The sequence below is a fragment of the Macaca fascicularis genome, chromosome 7 (genome assembly GCF_037993035.2).
Source record: "Macaca fascicularis isolate 582-1 chromosome 7, T2T-MFA8v1.1".
NCBI classification, from domain to species: Eukaryota; Metazoa; Chordata; class Mammalia; order Primates; family Cercopithecidae; genus Macaca; species Macaca fascicularis.
In genome coordinates this window covers 167,569,376-167,589,313 of record NC_088381.1, presented here as the reverse complement: position 1 = coordinate 167,589,313, position 19,938 = coordinate 167,569,376, and the positions used below count along the sequence as shown (strand labels likewise).

Genomic DNA, 19,938 nt, shown 5'->3' with positions numbered 1-19,938 from the left:
GGGTGGCAGGGTCAGCAAGCAGAGACAGGGCCAAGGCCCTTCAAGCACCTCAGATGGGGGCTCAGTCGGGGCCCCTTCCACAGACACAGCCCTGGCCCCTCAAGGTGGATGGTGAGGCCGCTGCTCCTCCAGCTGCCTCCGTCTCATCGCAGGCCAGAAGTGGAAAGGGTTTCAAACCCAAGCCTGTGTTCCCGTCTGTGTTCTATGCAGCAAGGCTTGAAAGTTTCAAGCTGGTTTGGAACTCAACCAGGTCCTCCAAAGGAAACCAAGGCAGGCACAGGATGGGTGCAGGCTGGCTTGGCAGGCAAATGTGCCGATCCACCCAGAGTGCCCTGGGAGGCAGTGGGGTTGGCTCTGGCTCCTGTGAACTGCAGCCAGGCCTCTCCCGGTGCCCAGGGTCCGGAAGGAGGGGCTTGTACAATGTTACCCGGGGACTGCGAAGGCCTGGAGCCCTACCTTCCACCCATTAACAGAGAAAGGGATAGTTTCAGAACTGCTTTTATTTGGATAACTGACTGAAGGAGTCTCATTTGTAACCAAGATGGAATTCACAGTATGTCGTTACATTCACACTTAAAAAATGTATCTCTATGTACAGGAATTTGCAAATAGATGTAAACATACATTACTTTCCAAGTACATTTCTCCCCTTCTCCTTGGAGGAAAAAAAAAAGCCATCCAACGAGGCAACCCCTTCAAAATCATTTTAATACAAAGGATGCAAACATCTATAAATCAAAAATGTGGTTCTTCTGACCCTTCTGGGTGTCATGGGAGAGAACGTCATTGAATGAAAATGACAACAGCTTGACTTCAGATGGAATTTGACTATTTAAAATTGAGTTTCCAGGAAAAGTAGGCACTGATTTCTAGAAGGAAATTAACTCCTTACCGAAGCTATTTATTGAGCCAATATGGCTGGTTAACATCTTCACTAGTATAAAGTAACCCAGTGCAGGACTCTCGGACATTAGCTGAACCAAGTGTACACAGTCAGACTGCAAGGGCGCTGATGAGGCTACTCTGAAAGCTGGCTGTCCCTGTCCTCTAGATGTGAGGACCACCCTGATTTTATCCCAGGGGCCTGGTCCATTCTTCCCATACTGCAACTGTCGCGCATTATACAAGGTACCCTGCTGCTTACCCACTTCAACTACTCTGCAAGTCGATTAGAAAAACTTGTTAAAAAAAACAAAGGGGGAAAAAAAGGCTCACGTTATCTCATCCAGGCTGCCCGCCCCAGCCCCCCAACTGGAGGCATGCCAGGTGGGGGAATGGGCGGGGGCACAGGGGGCTGTCCTCCAGGGGGCACGGCAGGAGGTGGGTAGCTGGCTGGAGGCAGGCCCAAGCCTGGAGGAGGATGAGGGGGGACTGCATGGGTAGGGGGCAGGCGTGGGGGTGGGGGTGGGAAGTTGGGGTTGTAGGTGGGTGGGGGTGGAGGGTAGCCAGGAGTAGGGGGCGGGATGGCAGGTGGGGGGAAGGAGGCTGGGGGAGGAGGCACAGGTGGTGGGGGCGGATTGGGTGGGTAGACATGGGGGTGGTAGGGCAGGTGTGCAGGTGGGCCGTATGCGGGGGGCAGGGCGCCGTAGGAGGGTCCCTCGGTCTTCATCATGGACTGCAGGCTCTGGTAGCCCTCTCCAGACATGTAGGAGCTGGTGGTGGACATCCCAGTCATGTAGCTGGAGGGCGGCGGGGGCGGGGGCCGGTGTGGCAGCGGCGGTGGCTGGTGCACAGGGGCCGGGTGAGCCGGAGGAGGAATCTGGACTTTGGGGAGGTCAGTGGCATCCACAGGGCCCGGCGGCTCAGCCTCACCTAAGGCAGCAGCGAGGGGAGGCTTCCGGTCTGCAGGAGAGAGATGTGTTGGTGCCCGGCCTCTGCAAGCAATAGCTGCTTTTTCAGTGCCTCCTGGCCCTTCAGGGCCATCTTTACAGAGGAGCAGGGAGCAGCTGCCCCCTCCTCTGTGGCCCAACACATGGGCCCGTTCCCCATGTCCTGATGCCACCAGATGTCTCCCCACCATTTGTCAAAAAGGCCCTCCACCCTGTCTGTGATGAGCTGGGGTTTTCCCTCCCTCAGCCCTAACCACACCACCCGCAGGCAGTCTCGGCAGCACACGAAGCCCCCTTGTGCCCTGGCCCCAGCCCCCTCTTCCTAGTGTAAAATGTGTGGGGGCTCCCCTGTTTTTCTGCCTTCAGAAAATGACCCCAAGAGTCAGGGCCACACTGAACTCCTGTCTGCAGCAGTGGCATTTTGCAGAAAGCCTCAGAGTTGGTCAAATGAATGTGATGGCATTTAAAATAATTCCGTACAAGTCTCTGACATTCCCAATGTACCCATCGAAGCAGCAATTCAGGTTCTATTCTACTCAAGAGGGGCTAGATCAAACCCCACTGCGTACTCTCAGATAGCAGCCTCGAGAGGAGTGTGTGCAGGCGTGCTGCGCGTGCGTGCTACGTGCTGCGTGTGTGTGCATGCTTCGTGTGTGTGCGTGCTGCTGTGTGTGTGCGTGCTGCTGTGTGTGTGCATGCTTCGTGTGTGTGCATGCTTCGTGTGTGTGCGTGCTGCTGTGTGTGTGCATGCTTCGTGTGTGTGCGTGCTGCTGTGTGTGTGCAGCAGGGATAGGCAGCACTAGGTGTCAAGCACACCCAAGATACTTGTGCTCAGAACCAGCCTCAGGCCCCTCCCGCAGCGCCTCCCAGCCCATGAGCCCTCATGCCCCCTTCCGCCAAAGCCTTATTTAACACATTTTGGCCTGTGATCTCTTGGTCACCATCAGACCCCTGGAAAATGGCATCGGAACACCCCACCACAAGTAGCCAAACACACAGAATGAGTGTCCTTTCCCAAGGCAGCACAGGAGACAAACCATAGGCACAACATTTCTGGTTCCAGAGAACATAAAGAGGACAAAGGCCATGAAGATGCTTCTGGTTCCCCAGGCACTTGGGTTAGGGAAGGCAGAGCATGACATCCTGGTTGTGGAGACGTGGCCATTGGCACACAACCCGTTTGACCTTGCCAAAGCGAGCATGAGCAGGATCGATCGGGCTGGTAACAGGTGTGCCACTGGGGACTGCCTGTGCAGATCAGCCCTCGCCAGCCACTGGGCAGGAAGGCCATATATGCCTGGCCTTAGAGAACTGGCTTTGGCTCCAGGTCAGGGCCAGATGCCCTGTGGTTCCAGAAGCTGACTAAAAAAGAGGTGCAGAAAAGCGCTGACACCCTTCAATGCCTCCTGTGCGTCATTCCACAGCCACCTGGGCCACAGGCCTGCTCCTCTACCTTGCAGAAGCCAACTCTTCCAACACTCGACCCTGCAGCCTGAATCTTCAAGTCACCAGTGCACCCGCCCTTGTGCTGTGTGACTGAGCTCGAACAGCAAGTGGGGGTCTATCCTCGGCACCCCATCCCCTCTGTACACTTGCTCCTGACCAAGTGCCATACACTGCCACCAAACCCCTCCCTAAACATCACTGCTGACCTGAACACCTCTTCCCATGGTCTAGGGCCTCCCAGGAAGCGTGCTTCCCTCCGTTCCTCGTGGCCCAGCTTTACTGTGCCTCCCAGGCCCTGCTCTTTCCAGCCATGGCCTCCTGGCAGTGTATCTGGTTCCCAGGTCCCACTCAAGTCCCAGGCCTACTCCTGGCTGTCTGTAATGCGGGAGGGAGCAGAGCTCTGAGGCCTCCACAGCAGCTACTCAGTGCCCTGGAGGCAGCAGCACCTCTCTGGCCGCCCCGGGGTCCCCAGGTGAACCATCCGTCTCCTCAGTGAAGGCACAGCCCCAGGCTTGGACCAGGGGAACTGTACTTGGCGAGGAGGTGCTCCTTAAATGCTTCATGAGCAGCCGCAAGCATTTTTTTAAGTAAAGTTCATATTGAATTGGGGGTTTTGGGATTTGGCCCAAAGTGGAAAATGACGCCTCTGTTCTCCCAAAGCACAAACACTATCATGATTGAGTAAAAACAGAAATGTAATCTGTGGCACATGTGCTACGGGCACACGGTGCTGTGAGCCCCAGTGTGAGCCACGTGCACCAACCAACAGTGAGTGCAGCAGGCTGGAGGAGCTGCTGACAGAGCCTCGGAAGCCTCCGGAGTATTAACCATCTTTCGGAAAGAAAACACAGGTCACTCAGGCCTTCTCTAGTGTGTCACCTTCTGAAATGGTGCCACAGGTAAAGAATGCCATCTACTTTACAGCTTTTCTCTTCTATTTCCAGTGGTATCAGAGAGGCTTTCCAGCTTACCATGTACCTGTTGAGAACTTTTCACTCTTTCATTTACTCTGTACAATTGCTTATTCTTCAAAATGCATAAGATGACACACCGCCAACAGGAAGCAGGTGTGGGGACGGCCAGAGCCTGGCAGCCACAGTAACCCTGCCTCCATCTGGATACACGTTCAGTTGGCAGGGTTTGGCTTTCTTTCCTAAAACTGATTCTAATACAATGTGTAGTTTAGCATTTCTGGATGTGAGAGGTCAGAGAATATTCAGATATACTTAACAATTTACAACATTCTCAAAATACCTGGTCAAAACGAGAACTTGTTTTTGAGACAGGGCCTCCCTTTCACCCAGGCTGCAGTGCAGCGGTGCAATCATAGCTCACTTGACTGCCCAGGGCTCAAATGATAGTTGGGACTACAGGCGTGTGCTACCACACCTGGCTAATTTTTTTGGACAGGGTCTCACTTCGTTGCCCAGGCTGACCTCGAACTCCTGGGGTCAGGTGATTCCCCTGCCTTAGCCTCCCAAAGGGCTGGGATCAAAGACACGAGCCATTGCGCCCGGCCCGAGAACAGTTTTACAAAGATTCCTGCCCGTGGCTGACGCTGTCAATCTGGGCCCCACAGTCTTCCTTTTCTAAGCTCCCAGGACCTGCTGCATCCACTATTCAGCGGCGATGTGCACAGCTGGCCAAGCTGCTTCGGCAGATGCTTACCTGGAGGTGGGTGGGCTGGAGGCAACGGTGGGTGAGTGGTCTCAATTTTGGGAATTTTAGGTGGTGGTGGTTCTACGAAGAAAAAGCAGATTAGAAAACCACTCATACTTCTTCACATGAATAAGCATGTAATACGAAAAATGTACTGGCAGAGATTTCTTTGGAGAAAAACAACAGAGATGACCAAGGCTTTAAGGGAACTTGAGGAAGGTTTCAGCTAAACCATTATGCCTGAATCCTGTTAACAAATGAAATATCACCTCCCTCCAAAAGACCTGTGAGCTTCCCACAGGCAGCCCATTTTCCATGTCTACCTAAGTTTCCTTGCTGACCACTTCACACAAGTCCTTCCAACCATGTGAGACCAGCAGAGCAACGTCTTCATGAGCACGTATGACCTGTCTGGAGTCCTCCCTGGTACAGAGGACACAAAGAAAGGTCCAGAGGAGCAACATCATGTCACTGAGTCCCCTGAGGGCTCACAAGAGGGTCTATCTTTTCATTCTTAGACATAGTTTATTTTCTCTCTCCCAAATACTGACTTCCAGTTGGCAGCACGTCAGAAGCAGCACATTAACTGGAGTCAGTAGAGCTCTGGAGGCTGACACGCTGACGGCAGGAAGAATGTGCCGCTCATAAAAGCCCAGCAGTTGGGACCCCTTGAGGTGGAGGAAACAGCCCACCCTTCCGGGTCAGGCAGTGGCACGTAGCCAGAATCCACAATGACAGCACTAGGTCTCCAAGGCAGCCCAAGGGAAGTCCAATCTCTTCTGTTTAAGAAGGCAGCGTGCACATTGCAACTGAAAAAGAACTCTATTTTTCTGTTTGCATGTTGAGGCTTTTTCTTCCTGAAATGTACTTTCTTCTGGCTTGTACACCACTCAGATCTGAGTCTCCTCTGCCATCACTGGCCTCTTTCTCTGGATTTCCTCCATCTCAAATACAGGCTCAATTCAAGGTCCAGGGACCTCCTCTCTCTTCACCCTCTTCCTCAGAGTCCAAAGCCCCTGAGTGGACAACTACAAACCTACATTTCTAGTGTCCCTCTTGCCACCAAAACCATGACCCATCCCTAGACCCAGCAATCAGCACCTCACACTCCACCTTTTCCCTCTGTATCCTGTAAATGGTATTACTCTCACCTCAAGTACCCACCTCCTGCCTTTTTTCACAGCTGTTAATAGCTAAAGCTGTCTACATCAGGGCTGTCCAACAGCAATATAACTGAGAACCACATATCTATACTTTTAAACTTTCCAGGCACCACTTTATTTTTTGAGACAGGGTCTCGCTCTGTCACTCAGGCTGGAGTGTAGTAGTGTAATCATGGTTACTGCAGCTTCAACCAATCAGGCTCGAGTGATCCTGCTGTCTCAGCCTCCCATAGCTGGGACCATAGGTGTGGCGCCACCATGCCCAGCTGATTTTTAAATTTTGTGTAGTGATGGGATCTCCCTACGTGGCCCAGTCTGGCCTGGAACTCCTGGGCTCAAATCATGCCCTGGCCTCCCAAAGTGCTGGGATTACAAGTGTGCCAGAAACCACTTGAACAAGTAAAAGGAGCACTCCAGCCTGGGTAACAGAGCAAGACTCTGGAAATAAAAGGAAAAAGGATCAAAATTTGTTTAACCCAATAGATCGGAAATTTTATTTCAACATGTAACCAATATAAAGCTTTACTAACGAGATGTCTTATGTTCTCCTTTCTTGGAAATCTCTGTGTATTTTGTACTGTCAGTGCTTCAGAATTTGACCCAGCCACATTCTCAGTGCTTGTAGCCCTCTGCAGCCAGTGGTCTCTGGCATGGCATTGCACAGCTGAGTTCCTCTATAAAGTTTCCCCTGGACCTGTCCTTTGTGCCCCACAGCCAGCATGCCGAGGCCACCATGTTTCACCATGTTTCCCATGGGTGCCAGCAAGATTCTCCCCATTCCCAACCACTTGCCCTATTTACTGCTGCCAGGGCACTCGTTCTCAAATGAATTTAGATGAAGCCATTCCCCTGCTAAATCTCCAATGGCTTCCCTTGCCTCTGCCAAACTCATAGTCCTCCAGGTAAACTCTGTGATCTGGTCCTAACCCACGTTTTAGACTGTATCAGAACCTTCCACCTTACTGCTCCATCCACCCGTCCGCTCCCGCGGCTCAAACGCAACTCTTCCTTCAAGGTTGCATGTAGCTTGTTTCCTGACTCTGACAGACCTGCACGTCAACTCAACTGCATTTCATGTGGCATGGAATGCCCATTCTTGTGTCTCATGTTTAATGTTGGTCAATATGAAGCTAATTAAAAAATTCACCTGTAGGCTCACACCTGTAATCCCAGCACTTTGGGCAGGTCACCTGAGGTCGGGAGTTCGAGACCAACATGGAGAAACCCTGTCTCTACTAAAAATACAAAATTAGCCGGGCCTGATGGTGCATGCCTGCAATCCCAGTTACTTGAGAGGCTGAGGCAGGAGAATCACCTGAACCCAGGAGGTGGAGGTTGTGGTGAGCTGAGATTGCACCACTGCACTCCAGCCTGGGCAATAAGAGTGAAATTCTGTCTCAAAAAAAAAAAAAAAAAAAAAAAAAAAAAAAAAAAATTCACCTGTACTGAACTCATCATTCCCTCAAATATACTGAAAAAAAGAAAAAAAAAAGTAGCTCTATCATAACTGTAAGATTTCACAGCAGTTTAATAAATGGAACTAAGAACCGAGAACATGGTTCTAAGAATCAGGAACTACTGGAACTAAGAACCAAGTAACAAAGAAGGACAAATGAGTCAATGGGGTCTGTGCCTTCCAAGAGTTCAGTATGACAGGTGGACTGATCCTGTGACAAAACATTTCTAACTTTCTGTTCTGTAATTGTTCCAATTTTGCTCGCTCCTTCTGTTTATTTCCAATATAGACGTGAACTAACTTTGGGTTCTAGACATGTGACACCCCCTCCACCCAAGTGTGTTTAAAAGAGGCCTTGCCTGCATGGGCAGCTGGGCTGGGCCAGGTTGGGGCAGTCTGGGCAGCACACCTGCCCCTACTGCCCACCCCATCTGCTGTGGCTTGGTGCTTGGGAAAGGACTCTTGCTGCTGTGATGGGGGTAACTCATCTGTAAAACTAAAATTGCAGCAACAGTTCTCCTACACCCATAATTATATTTTTATATATGTTACTGAGTACATTTTTATTGCCAGTAATGTTTTCTGTATTGATAGCTTCGTAAGAGCACAATTTTAAAATCTATGATCACGTGATGAACAGAAAGACAATGCTGATGGAAGTTTTAGATGAGCTCTAAAGTTAAGATTTAAGGCCAATTTAGATCTGAAAAGAAACAATGTTGGCTAAGAATTTAAAGTTTTGCATATAAACACATAAAACTAAAAACCAAAACATCAGAACAGGAAATTACCTGCTGCTTTGTTCTCTTCTTTGGGAGAAACAACCTGTTACAAAAGAAAATACACAATTGTTAGCCGGGATCCCGAGTATGATGAGAAAAAATGCCTTATCCAGCTACCATCAGAATCAGTGACAGCAGTCACTCTGAACAGCCTCAGACAAAAATTATTTCTGGCCTGATCTCTGAGGGCAAACCACGGCACCTACCAGATCATCATTTCTGCTCCCTTCCTCTTTCCATTTACCAAATAAGACAGAATGACTAGCTTTCCTGAATGGTGAGTTCTGAGTAAACACTAAGTTTCAGGACCACTTGGGTGCAGGAAACAGTCCACTGTTTGGGGTCAGTCAGCTGCATCGAAGCAGCATGCACAACAACACTGCTAGGACACAGCAACAACACCCTGTCAGGCTTCAGAACCCTGGCAGGGATGAAACAGGCAGCAGGGCTGGAGCCGGGCAGACAGCCCCCTCCCTCCTGGTTCTGAGGCAGCCTGTCCTTGGAGCACCTTCGTTTTTAGGCTCCCCACCAACAAGCAGTCTGACTGCGAGTTTCGGTGAACGTCCCCTGCTTCCAGTGTTCCCTGTGCTCGCTTAGAAATGGGAACAGTGCTCAAGTGTGGCTGCCACCTGGAAAGCCCGCTCTACCCAGGGCCTGCTTCGGCCCACTCACCACGGCTCGCTTAACCTGTCGGGGAGAACTGGGCTGCGGAGAGGGTTTCTTGGGCTGTTGGGCTGGCTGCTGCTGCTGGGCTGGTTGCTGGGGGTCCTTCTGCTGGGGCTGGGATGGTTCAGAGCTTTGAGACGGCTGTGACTGCTGTACTTGCGGCACTTGTGGTGTAGGCTGAAGAGATGGGGGCTGTTGCAGCTGATGGGGGGTGTGATGAGGCATCTGTTGTTTTCCTTGTGAGTAAAGATCCAGGATTTGGTGGCAGATGTCTAAATGATAGCCAACAATCACATTTTACACAAACTGGTATTTTAAATAAAATTTTACCTGGATAAAGAATCAGTTAGGATACCCCTACGAGGACCTAAGCATGAATCACATTTACAACTCACCCCATCTTTGTTGTGTGCAATAGTGGTGTGTGTTTTCAGTTCATCAGAAGTATGTGTTTGGACAAAGTGGAAACTATTAGGTAATTTAATTAACGATGCTTCTGAAATATTGCTCACATATGTCTATTTGGGAAAATCCATTCTTGGGACTCAGGGTACACATGGAAGAATAATCTCAACATGGTACATCCTCACAAGAAAGCTTAGCATGCCTGGTACCTTCCAAAACGTCAACTGGGACATCTTGAACAAACTGCTCCCACCATCTCCTGTACATGGGTTTGGAGGTCCATTCTTGTATTTCAAATTTGCACAAACGTCCTGCAAGATACATCACTGCTACTGCTATGATCTCGGGTTCCCACTGCAGTGACAAGGTGGTGCAGAGACTAGTTCAACAAGAAAAAAAAAAAGGTTAGATTATATGATCTAACATTTATGATCAAACCAGCACATGGAGATGCTGTAACTAACCATTAATTTGCTTATTCTCCCCTAAATTTAAAGTACTATAAATAAAAAAAACTCGTCTTTACTCTTCTAAGGGTACCCAACTAAGTTACTTTAACCACAGTTAATAATTTATCTATTCCTTAAAGAATCAGAAGAATTCTAGCACATCCAAAAATCGCTACATCAATGAAAATGACTTATGTTATTCAAACTGTTAATATCCTAGCCACTCAGCTGTTTCTTCAAATGAAATCTTATGGGGGAAGTCAAATGTGAGAGAACTTCACTGACTGAGGTGGGATGGGGCTGGCAGCAACTCCATTCACAGGCATTCTGTTTCCCACCATGGTCCTTCATTAGATCCCTGGCCTCTCAAAAGAAAGTCAAGGTTCTAAAATGATACCAGGAAGTATATTTTTGCAGAACCAAATGGGCTCTAAGTATTGAGTTTTCAAAATTCTCCAGTGTACTGTTTTGGACTTCTGTTTCAGACTGGTGATAAAAGGTCAGCACCTCACGCCACCATGCGAGCAAAAGGAAACCCTCTGCTGGGAAGCAGATGACCTAGACGCCAGCCACAGCTTTGCCATTAACTGGCTCCTCAAGCCAGGGCAAGTTAATTTCTTCCGACACAAAATGAGGGGTTTAGATGAAATAGCCCATAAAGTCTTTGCCTATTTTAAAACACTATAATTAATCAACATTTGAATATGTATACCTGTCATTTACAAATGTCCATGCCATTTGAACCAACTTTTGAATTTTGTTTTTATCACCTAGAAATGGAGACAAAAAGGTAAATTAATAGCAATAGGAAAAAAAGTTCACAGGCAGCAGCAAGTATTTATTGAAAACCTACCAAGTGTTCAGCACGACTCAAATACACAGCAAAGAGCTTTTGCCTGGGAAACAAGGATGAACGATGTGGGTCCACGTCCTATCCCTTCTTCCTCCTCACGACCTACGCTGAACCACCACGTATGGAAAACCTGGCTCCAAGGCCGAGTTTATTAGTCCCTTTAAAAAATTCGGACTCATTTTCCTGCCTCTCGTATCACTTGGCAACTGGATGACAGAGCCCGTTTATACATAAAAGGAAACAGCATTAACAGCTGCAATACTGAATTGACTGAGCAAGCCACGTCCTTGGTATTTTACACATCAAACTTTGTTTTCCTCTTTTGAGAAGCATAATTTGAGTCTTTATAATCAAATTATAAAGACTTGATTTCAGAATGAAAAAGTTCTTCTGAAAACTTTCTTCTTACCTTTGAGTTGCTTTGCATATTTGAGTAGGAACTGGTATGGATGTTCTACCTGTAAATCAAACTTGATGGTCTGCAGTAAGATTCTTTCCAGAACCATTACTTCCTCCTAAAAATCAATCACAAATGTTAGGATAGTAATTACAATTGCAGGTCTCAAGCAGCATTATAAAAGTGAGCTTTCCTGTCTATTTATTCTCTCTTCAAGTTATATTGTAGCAACTGTTTTTCATTCCTTTCTCTCCCACTCAGACTTTTAACATGCTCAGAGACACTGATAAATTCTGAAAAGATCCCAAACAGGCAGACAAAGCAGAGGGTTAATGTAAAAAAAATACTGAAAACAAAAAGATACTTAAATATATTATTATTTTCAATACACACGAGTCTCCCTTTACAAAACAGATCTTTACGTTACTGATAATTTGACTAAACTGTAATTTCTTTCAAGACCTTAAATTTAAAAAACGCAATCTTTTAGGAATTTTCATTGAAAACACTTTAAGCAAGAAAGAGTTTATGATAGCCAGCCTCATGAAAACTCAGACAGATAAGTTGTACCAGTGTGTGTGTATGTGTGTGTATATATACTCATGTACACATATAGTGTATTGTGTGTGAATGGGGACAAATCAATTTTGTGTTTACATCTTTCATTTATTTGAAATAAACTGTCCCAACATCACTTACTGAATAAATGATCATTTCCAATTTTATTTAAAATGCTACCTAAATCACCTCCTAAACTATGTGCGTATGTCTGCCTATACACACTATCTTTTCTGTTCACTGCTATGTCTGCCTACTCCTGGACCAGGATCAAAGGGATGTGGGTGGGATACAATAGCTCAAGTATTACTTCTTTTTTACAAACTGTTTCTTGATTCTGCATGTCCCCTTCACTCAAATTTTAGTAACCATTTTACTTAGTATCATTCCAGAAAACATACATGCTATTAATATTCTCATTGGGAACTCAGTGGATTTACAGAATAATTAGGGAGAATGGAGATTTTTAACCATATTGAATTTTCCTTCCAAAAATTTATTAATATCTTTTCAGTCCTTTAGTTGTTTTAAAGTCCTCCCCACTCCACTAACGAGGTTTCCACAAGGTTTATCCTTGAATATTTTACTGTTGCTATCGTTAATGGAATGTCCTCTTTGATGATACTCTCTGACTAATGTCTTGAACTCAGCCCCTGCACAGCCGGATTGCACCTACTGCTTAAAGACAACATAAACCACAACCAAGACACTGTGTGCGGGGAGGACAATTTGAGAGAATTCCTTGGTTGGCATCAAAGAAAGGGCATTGTAGAGGACTGTAAATCTCATCAACAGGTGCAGAGACCCATAGGTCACTGGCTTTCATTTAGAAGCATGGTATTATTTCATAGGATACAGAGATGATTCGATAATTATTATTCCAAATTACATGGCAAGACTACAGTTTTTCAACCCTAGTTTCCCAAGCATTTTCTCATGAAAGTGTTTTAAAATCTTAGAAACTTTCACACAGTGTTAAAAAAAAAAATTGGGCCGGAAATGGTGGCTCATGCCTGTAATCCCAGCACTTTGGGAGGCAGAGGCAGGCAGATCACTTGAGGTCAGGAGTTCAAGACCAGCCTGGCCAACATGGTGAAACCCCATCTCTACCAAAAATATAAAAATTAGCCAATCGTAGTGGAAGGCACCCATAACCCCAGCTACTTGGGAAGCTGAGGCAGGAGAATCGCTTGAGCCTGGGAGGCAGAGGCTGCAGTGAGCTGAGATTGTGCCACTGTACTCCAGCCTGAGTAACAAGAGTGAAACTCTGTGTCAAAAAAAAAAAAAAAAAAAAAAAATTTTTTTTTCTTTGTCATTGTCACCACCTGCTTCCCAGAAGCTTCAACATTTCCTCTAAATTTTGAAACAATTCTTTTTACCAAGTGTATCAATTGGCTTGCAGGCTGTAGCCCATGTACTGTTACAGGATAGCCCAAGGCCTGCCTTCCCTCTGTCTTCCAAATATTCAATTAACAGGGTCATTTTAGGCCTCTGAGCAAACATCATTCCTCAGGAACGCTTTCCCTCAGCCCCTATTTATCCAGGGGAGTTGCCTGGGTCCCTGGATGTAATGCTATCATAGCACCTTAAATGATCTTTTATACCGTACACCACAACTCATAATCGAATAGTTATATACTCATTTGATTAAAATTTATCCTGCCACTCAACTGCAGAGTCCATGAGAGCAGAGACCATGTCTGTTCTGCCTTGTGCCTCATGTCTAGTGCCCAACAAAGGCTGAAACAAATAATTAACATTACAGAGAAAAGCCACACGACTAAAATAAAGCTAATTAAGGCAAAAAAAAAATTTCATGGGACTCATGATCTTATTTTTCCTAAATACTTATACTGCCCCCACAAAAGAACTGCGCTCCTCTCTGCCGAGGAAAACATGTTCCAAAATGTCTTCACTGCTCCCAGCTCCAGGTGTTTTCCTTTGGCCCCGACTCCCACCAGTAAGACTGCGGGGGATAGAGAGGCAGGGGGCAGGTTGTAAAGCCCCCTCCCCTATTCAGATCTAACTGGTATGGTGACCCTTCTTTTCTCATTTTCTGGGGCACAAGAGCTGCAGAACTTCTATCTCAGTGTTCCTGGACCAGGGATTGGTTTCCTGACTTCATGGTATAGTGGGTAAAAGCTGAAAGTAAAAGGGGCTTTACTTTATCCCAAGGCACCCTGGGATAGCACAAACCAGCAGCTGCCACAAGTCTGCGCCCTGCCGTGGTCCCAGATCTGTGTGATGCCTTATCCTTAAGCACAGCTTGCCAGCCACAAGGTTCACCTGCCCCTGTGACAGTGGGGTGACTGAACATAGCACGTTCCTACAATCAGACTTATCACATCAGGACACAGGGCCCCATTACTCAGTAAAAATCAAATACCCACACGCACTAAAAACATTATCTGATGGTGAAATTATTTCCATAAAACTGCATTTTTCGTTGCAGTTATTTTGAGTTCCTAATAGGTTCAAATGTTTATAAATAGATTAATGGATTTATAATTAAGTTCAAAAGAGTTACCCACATTGGCAATACTTAGAAGATACTAGTGTGAATCACAACCACAATATATATAAAAGTGTCTGGGCCCTTGTTAACTCCTCAAAGCAATGAGGAGAGTGACTATACATTCTGTATATACATACATAATGCTCAGCAAAGAAAAAGATAACTATTGTGAGACAATACAAGCTAGTTAGGAAAAACAACACCATGAATGGTGCTGAACTTCTTGGCTTTAGCTTTGCTTTAACTGTGATTTAGACATTTCCTCAGAACATTAGTTTGACATTTATTCCATAAGTACTTGCTGAACGCCTACTCTGTCCTGCCACTGTATGAGGCATCAAACAAAACGACAGTCTTTGCTCTCATGCATCTTACAGCTCAGAAGGGGAGGGAGTTATGTGTGTGATAATTTGACGAAAATATATCTAATGGATACTACTATCTAAATGCATACCACTAAGTGAAAGAGACCAATCTGAAAACGCTACATCCTATATGATTCCAATTCGATGATATTCTGGAAATGGCGAAACTATAGAGACAGTAAAAATATCAGTGGTTGCCAGGGGTTAGCGGGGAGAAGGCGACAAACAGGTGGAGCACAGAAAAATTTTAAGGCTATGAAAATAGACTATATGATACTATAATGGTGGCTACATGTTACTATACATATGTCCAAACCCACAGAATGTACAACACTGAGAATGAACCCTAATGTAAAGTTTGGACTCTGGGTGATGTGTCAATGCAGGCTCATCAGTTGTAGCAAATGTACCACTTTGGTGGGGGGGATGCTGCAAATGGGGGAAGCTGTGCATGTGTGGGGTGGGGGGTATATGGGAAATCTCTGTACTTTCCACTCATTTTTGCTGTGAACATAAAACTGCTCTAAAAAAAAAAGTGTTTTTTTTTTTTTTTTTCCCTGAGGTGGAGTCTTGCTCTGTCGTCCTGGCTGGAGTGCAGCAGCGTGATCTCGGCTCACTGCAACCTCTGCCTCCCAGGCTTAAGCAATTCTCCTACCTCAGCCTCCCAAGTAGATGGGACTACAGGTGCGTGCCACCATGCCCAGCAAAAAATAAAAAAAGTTGTTTTTTTTTAAAAGTAATATTAGTGTATTCTTTTTTTTTTTTGTTTTTCAGACAGAGTCTTGCTCTGTCGCCCAGGCTGGAGTGCAGTGGCGTGATCTCAGCTCACTGCAAGCTCCGCCTCCTGGGTTCACGTCACTCTCCTGCCTCAGCCTCCCAAGTAGCTGGCTCTACAGGCGCCCACCACCACACCCGGCCAATTTTTTGTATTTTTAATAGAGATGGGGTTTTGCCGTGTTAGCCAGGATAGTCTCGATCTCCTGACCTCGTGATCTACTGGCCTCAGCCTCCCAAACTGCTGGCATTACAGACGTCAGCCACCGCGCCCAGCCAGTTTATTCTTATATAGTAGAGATGGGGTTTTGCTATGTTGCCTAGGCTGGTCTTGAATTCCTGGGCTCAAGCAATCTGCCCGCCTTGGCCTAAATAAAGTACTTTTGAAAATCTATTTAATTGCAAACTGTGATAAATGTTATGAAGGATAATTATCAGGCGTCACAGGGGTTGCAATAAGGGGAACTTGATGAGAATGGGAGTGGAGGAACACTGCCACGGGTCCCTAAAAGTGGTATTTTAAAAACACAATAAAAGGATATGTACAATTATTTGAGCACCACTTGCTGACACTGGCATGAGTTGTATGGAAAGGACAGGATGGGTGGTGTGACCAGTATCAAGCTCTGGGTGCATAAAAATGCTGCAAATGTCGATACTTTCCAACATTCTTTGGAAGCAAAAGATACATGGCATATGTAGGCACATGTATGTGTACATACAGCATATGTACTTTTGTTTGACCCAGAAGCTAGCTGGAGTTGCAACCCTGCCATCACTACTGCACTTAAGAAGTGGAGTCCTAATGGCAATTAAGGGGATTTTTGCTCATATCCATGAAATGTGCCATTGCCCCAAAGTGCTGAGAATACTCTTGGGCACATAAGGAAGCAATGAATAAGTGTAGGCTACATGATCTTCCCTCCTTTCTTACAAAAGCATAAAGTAACTTCTACAGAAGGCTCTCTTAGGAACTCAAGAGACTGGCAGACACAAGGGCCACAGGCATTGTCAACATGTGGAACTGTATCATAATGCTACCAAGAGGAATCAAGACCAGAAGGCAGGAAGTTATTATTGTTCTTACCTTTGGGTCATCTCCAAACTGGCCAAATTGTACATCATTTAATAAACTACGAGCTGTTTTGATGATATCTTTACATTTTTTTGGTGTTTCTTCTACTTTCCCGGCCAGAAATAGGCAACAGGCTCCTGTCACCTAAAAGAGAAACAAAAGTTCTTGATTTTTGTTATCAAAGGTCACACACAAATAGATACAATAAATTTTGGCCTTCATAATAAACTGATCTTCCTCATTCCGCAACCTTCCTTTTTATCATTCACAAATACTCTGATACTCTAGAATCTTGAAGGAAATTGTATACATAATAAATCCCCCAAAACTCTAGCTTCAAAAATTACTTAAAATTTAACTTTCTTAAAAAAAAGTCATGTAAACAAAGAAAATGCCAAAAACGAAAATAGCCACATAAATAAATTTTCTTCTCATATTCCAATCTGAAATTAACTCCCTAAATAGCAAGCTTTGCCGTGGAAAAAGAAAGAGCACAACTAAACACAGTCCTGTGGAATCCATCTCAATAGCACTGCCCATGTTTCCTTTTCTTTCTGCTATGGTCTGAACGTTTATGTCCTAATTCATAGCTTGAGACCTAATTCCCAAGGTGGCTGTATGAATAAGTGAGGCCTTTGGGAAGTGATTCTGAATGGGATTACTGCCCTTATAAAAGAGGCCCAAGGGGCTTGTTCCTCCCTTCCATCATTTGAGAATACAGCAAGAAGGAGCCCTTTTATGAGGAGTAAACCCTTACCAGACACAGAATCTGCCAGCACCTTGATCTTACACCTCCCAGGCTGTAGAACTGTGAAGAGTTAAATTTCTGTTGTGTGTAAATTACTGGGTCTCAGGCATTTTGTTATAGCAGCCTGAATGGATGAAGAAACTGTCCCTCCAGTTGCCTCAACCTTAGCTCAGTACCTATATCGCTGGGGTCTGAAATGCTCTGTCTTCAGCTTCTCTTTGCCCGCTCCAATCCTTCCTACACGCCACTCTCCTCACATAATCCTGATCACACTAGATGTCAGACACTCTGCCGGGGGTACAAAACTGATTCCAACATGGTCTCCTTCTTCAAGAACTTCACAACCAGTGAGAAAGACATGTATGTAAATCTGACTAAAATCTTAGCAAACAAAACAAATCAACGCAATGACCTTCCTGTTAAGTCTGTCATTTTCATGAAACCTCTTAATAACTGCATTGTTCACCCACTAAAGTCAAATTTCGGAAGTCTGGCATTCAAGGCTTATCGTGGTCTGACCCGGTCTACCTATCTAGCCAGGGTTTCATCACTCCCTTCCTGCCAAATCAAGCTCCTGGCTGGGCTGACAATGTATCACATGCTTCCCCCTACCTCTGCTTATGCTAGCTTCTGTTGGACCACTAACCTAGCCCATCACGGCATGGCTATGTCCTATGTACGTTTAAGGCTTACCTTATTGCTGGCACCTTCCTCCTAGCACTTTCCCTGCTCTCTCCAAGATGTAATTCGTCTCCTCCTTGAATGCCACAGCTCTCTATCAGTATCTTCCGATGGCCTCACTTTCCATCATGTGCTCTGTGCATGTCATACCACTTACCCTGGACTGAAAGCTACTCTATCTCCCACAGAGAGTAAGAAACAATGCACGTCTTGAGGAGTAATCAAAGAATGAGTGATATGGCATAGACAACTTCCGCTCCATTTTGCTTTCTTGGTCTTTGTTGAGTCTCAATTATAAGCCCAAATTTATCTTGGGAAAGGTAACACAGGAGTAAACTTTCATAAAAAGTGCAATATGACTATGGTCCATATTGGCCTAAGTGAAAAGATTTGAATATGGCTAATTAGAATAAACAAAGTTCAAACTTGATTTTGTTTATATACAGTATATATCACATAAAAATAAATACTTTCTGGAAAATATGAGAAAAATAGAGACTACAATTAGTCCACCAAACTGTGTGGAAATAAAAACATATGACAGAGAATTAAAATAAAATTCAAACACTTAAACACTTACATATCTTGGGAATTGCTTGAAGGAATGAAACATATAGAAGCGATGAAAATAAATTATTCCAGTTGCCAGGGTATCATAGTGTCTGTTGTTCTGGTTAAGGACTCTAACCAGTAACTTTTACAGGTTATATTCTTAGTTAAATGTAGAAAAACAAAAAGACAACAACAACAAAATCAATGGTAAAGTAAACAGTATTAGTGGCAAAGTAAGGAGATGGGAATCTCAGGGTGTCAGAATTCTGGTGCAAGAATTAGCAAGCTGAAGTTTTATACTTTTAACACCCTTTAGAAACACTTCAACTGTGATCTTTTTTTTTTGAGACAGTGTCTCTGTCACCCAGGATGGAGTGCAGTGGTGTGATCTTGGCTCACTGCAGCCCAGGTTGGTCTTGAACTCCAGATTTCAAGAGATGCTCCCGCCTAGGTCTCCCAAAGTGCTGGGATTACAGGCATGAGCCACTGTGCCCGGCCTCAACTGTGATCCTCATGGGTGCCTCATATCCTCCTGGCTGGCCACCTCCTCAGTGGCTAAGTCTACACCTTCAAAATGACAAACCAGAAAGAGAAAAACCTCCACCAGAAACAACATTCAAACAGATATTTAAGAACTGCTCTGGTACAGAGAAATTACTATCTATTTTGTCTACAGAATCTAATTATTTCTTGGTGGTGAGTGGGGAGTCTATCTGTAACAGACTCCAAGGAGAGTCAGGATACAGCCCCAAACGTGTGCCCACATCAAAGATGAACCGAGCGCCCTCTCGACGGTACCGGGCCTCAGTGGCTGGATCGAGTCCTTCAAGTTGTGAGGGTGTATGAGCCAAGTCTTTCTTATCCCAGTACCAACATGGCTTTGTGTGGTCCAGGTTTGCTGAAGTTACTGAAGGGCTTGAATTTTCTTTATTCTCCTTCATTTATTGAAGTAGACTTGTTCTTTCCAAAAGGTTCTCTGAAAATGTTAGAATCCTATGAGAAAGAAAAAAGCAAAGTTGGAAAGGAATACTCCATACTATAAGCAATCTAGAATCATAGATCGTACCTGGTTTGGGATTAGTATTTCCTGTAGAAACCATACGGTCAATAGCTAGTTACAAGCCCAGGCTAACTCCAGAGCCAATTTAACACAATACTGTTAAGATGACCCCAGTACTAATATTAATAAATCTCAAATTTCATGGTTGTTTAAAAAAGAAGAGTATTTCCTCCCTTTCTCTTGAGATTAAAGGGTTAATTTTTTTTTATTTGACAAAGTTTTGGAAGAAACGAAGTACATTTCACTTTCTTCTGGTTTTTCTTCACTAGACACACAAGTACTCTAACATTGGTCCAGATTCCATGCTTCAGTAAAACCTGGGCCTGTCTTAATCTTTACAAAGATTTATGTTCTAAAACTAACCATCTCTTCCATCTAGCACCCCTTTTCAATTTATTCCATATAGGCACTTTCACTTAGACAAGTCATGGGATTTGGTTAATTCACATCTGCACAAATCACTGAATTCACTGATGTAAACCAAATGTGCATCTTGTGATTTGGG

General features: G+C 45.1%; 1 protein-coding gene across 3 annotated transcripts in view; it reads right to left on the bottom strand.

Moving 5' to 3' along the window:
* Positions 1 to 482: 482 nt before the first annotated feature.
* The window catches only part of CCNK (cyclin K), a 30,320-nt gene continuing 10,864 nt past the window's right edge, over positions 483 to 19,938 (bottom strand). For 2 of the 3 annotated variants that reach the window (XM_045396965.2, XM_045396964.2), the window contains exons 2-11: positions 19,118 to 19,366; positions 18,402 to 18,483; positions 16,405 to 16,536; positions 11,118 to 11,223; positions 10,568 to 10,625; positions 9,616 to 9,785; positions 9,008 to 9,273; positions 8,345 to 8,378; positions 4,944 to 5,015; positions 483 to 1,842 (exon numbers count right to left, since the gene is read on the bottom strand). In XM_045396965.2, the coding sequence (XP_045252900.1) occupies positions 1,217 to 1,842; positions 4,944 to 5,015; positions 8,345 to 8,378; positions 9,008 to 9,273; positions 9,616 to 9,785; positions 10,568 to 10,625; positions 11,118 to 11,223; positions 16,405 to 16,536; positions 18,402 to 18,483; positions 19,118 to 19,314 (1,743 nt within the window). In that variant the 5' untranslated portion in view covers positions 19,315 to 19,366 and the 3' untranslated portion in view covers positions 483 to 1,216. Of the gene's footprint in view, positions 1,843 to 4,943; positions 5,016 to 8,344; positions 8,379 to 9,007; positions 9,274 to 9,615; positions 9,786 to 10,567; positions 10,626 to 11,117; positions 11,224 to 16,404; positions 16,537 to 17,833; positions 18,198 to 18,401; positions 18,484 to 19,117; positions 19,367 to 19,938 lie in introns of all 3 variants that reach the window. The other variant, XM_073998172.1, reaches the window with a different exon arrangement.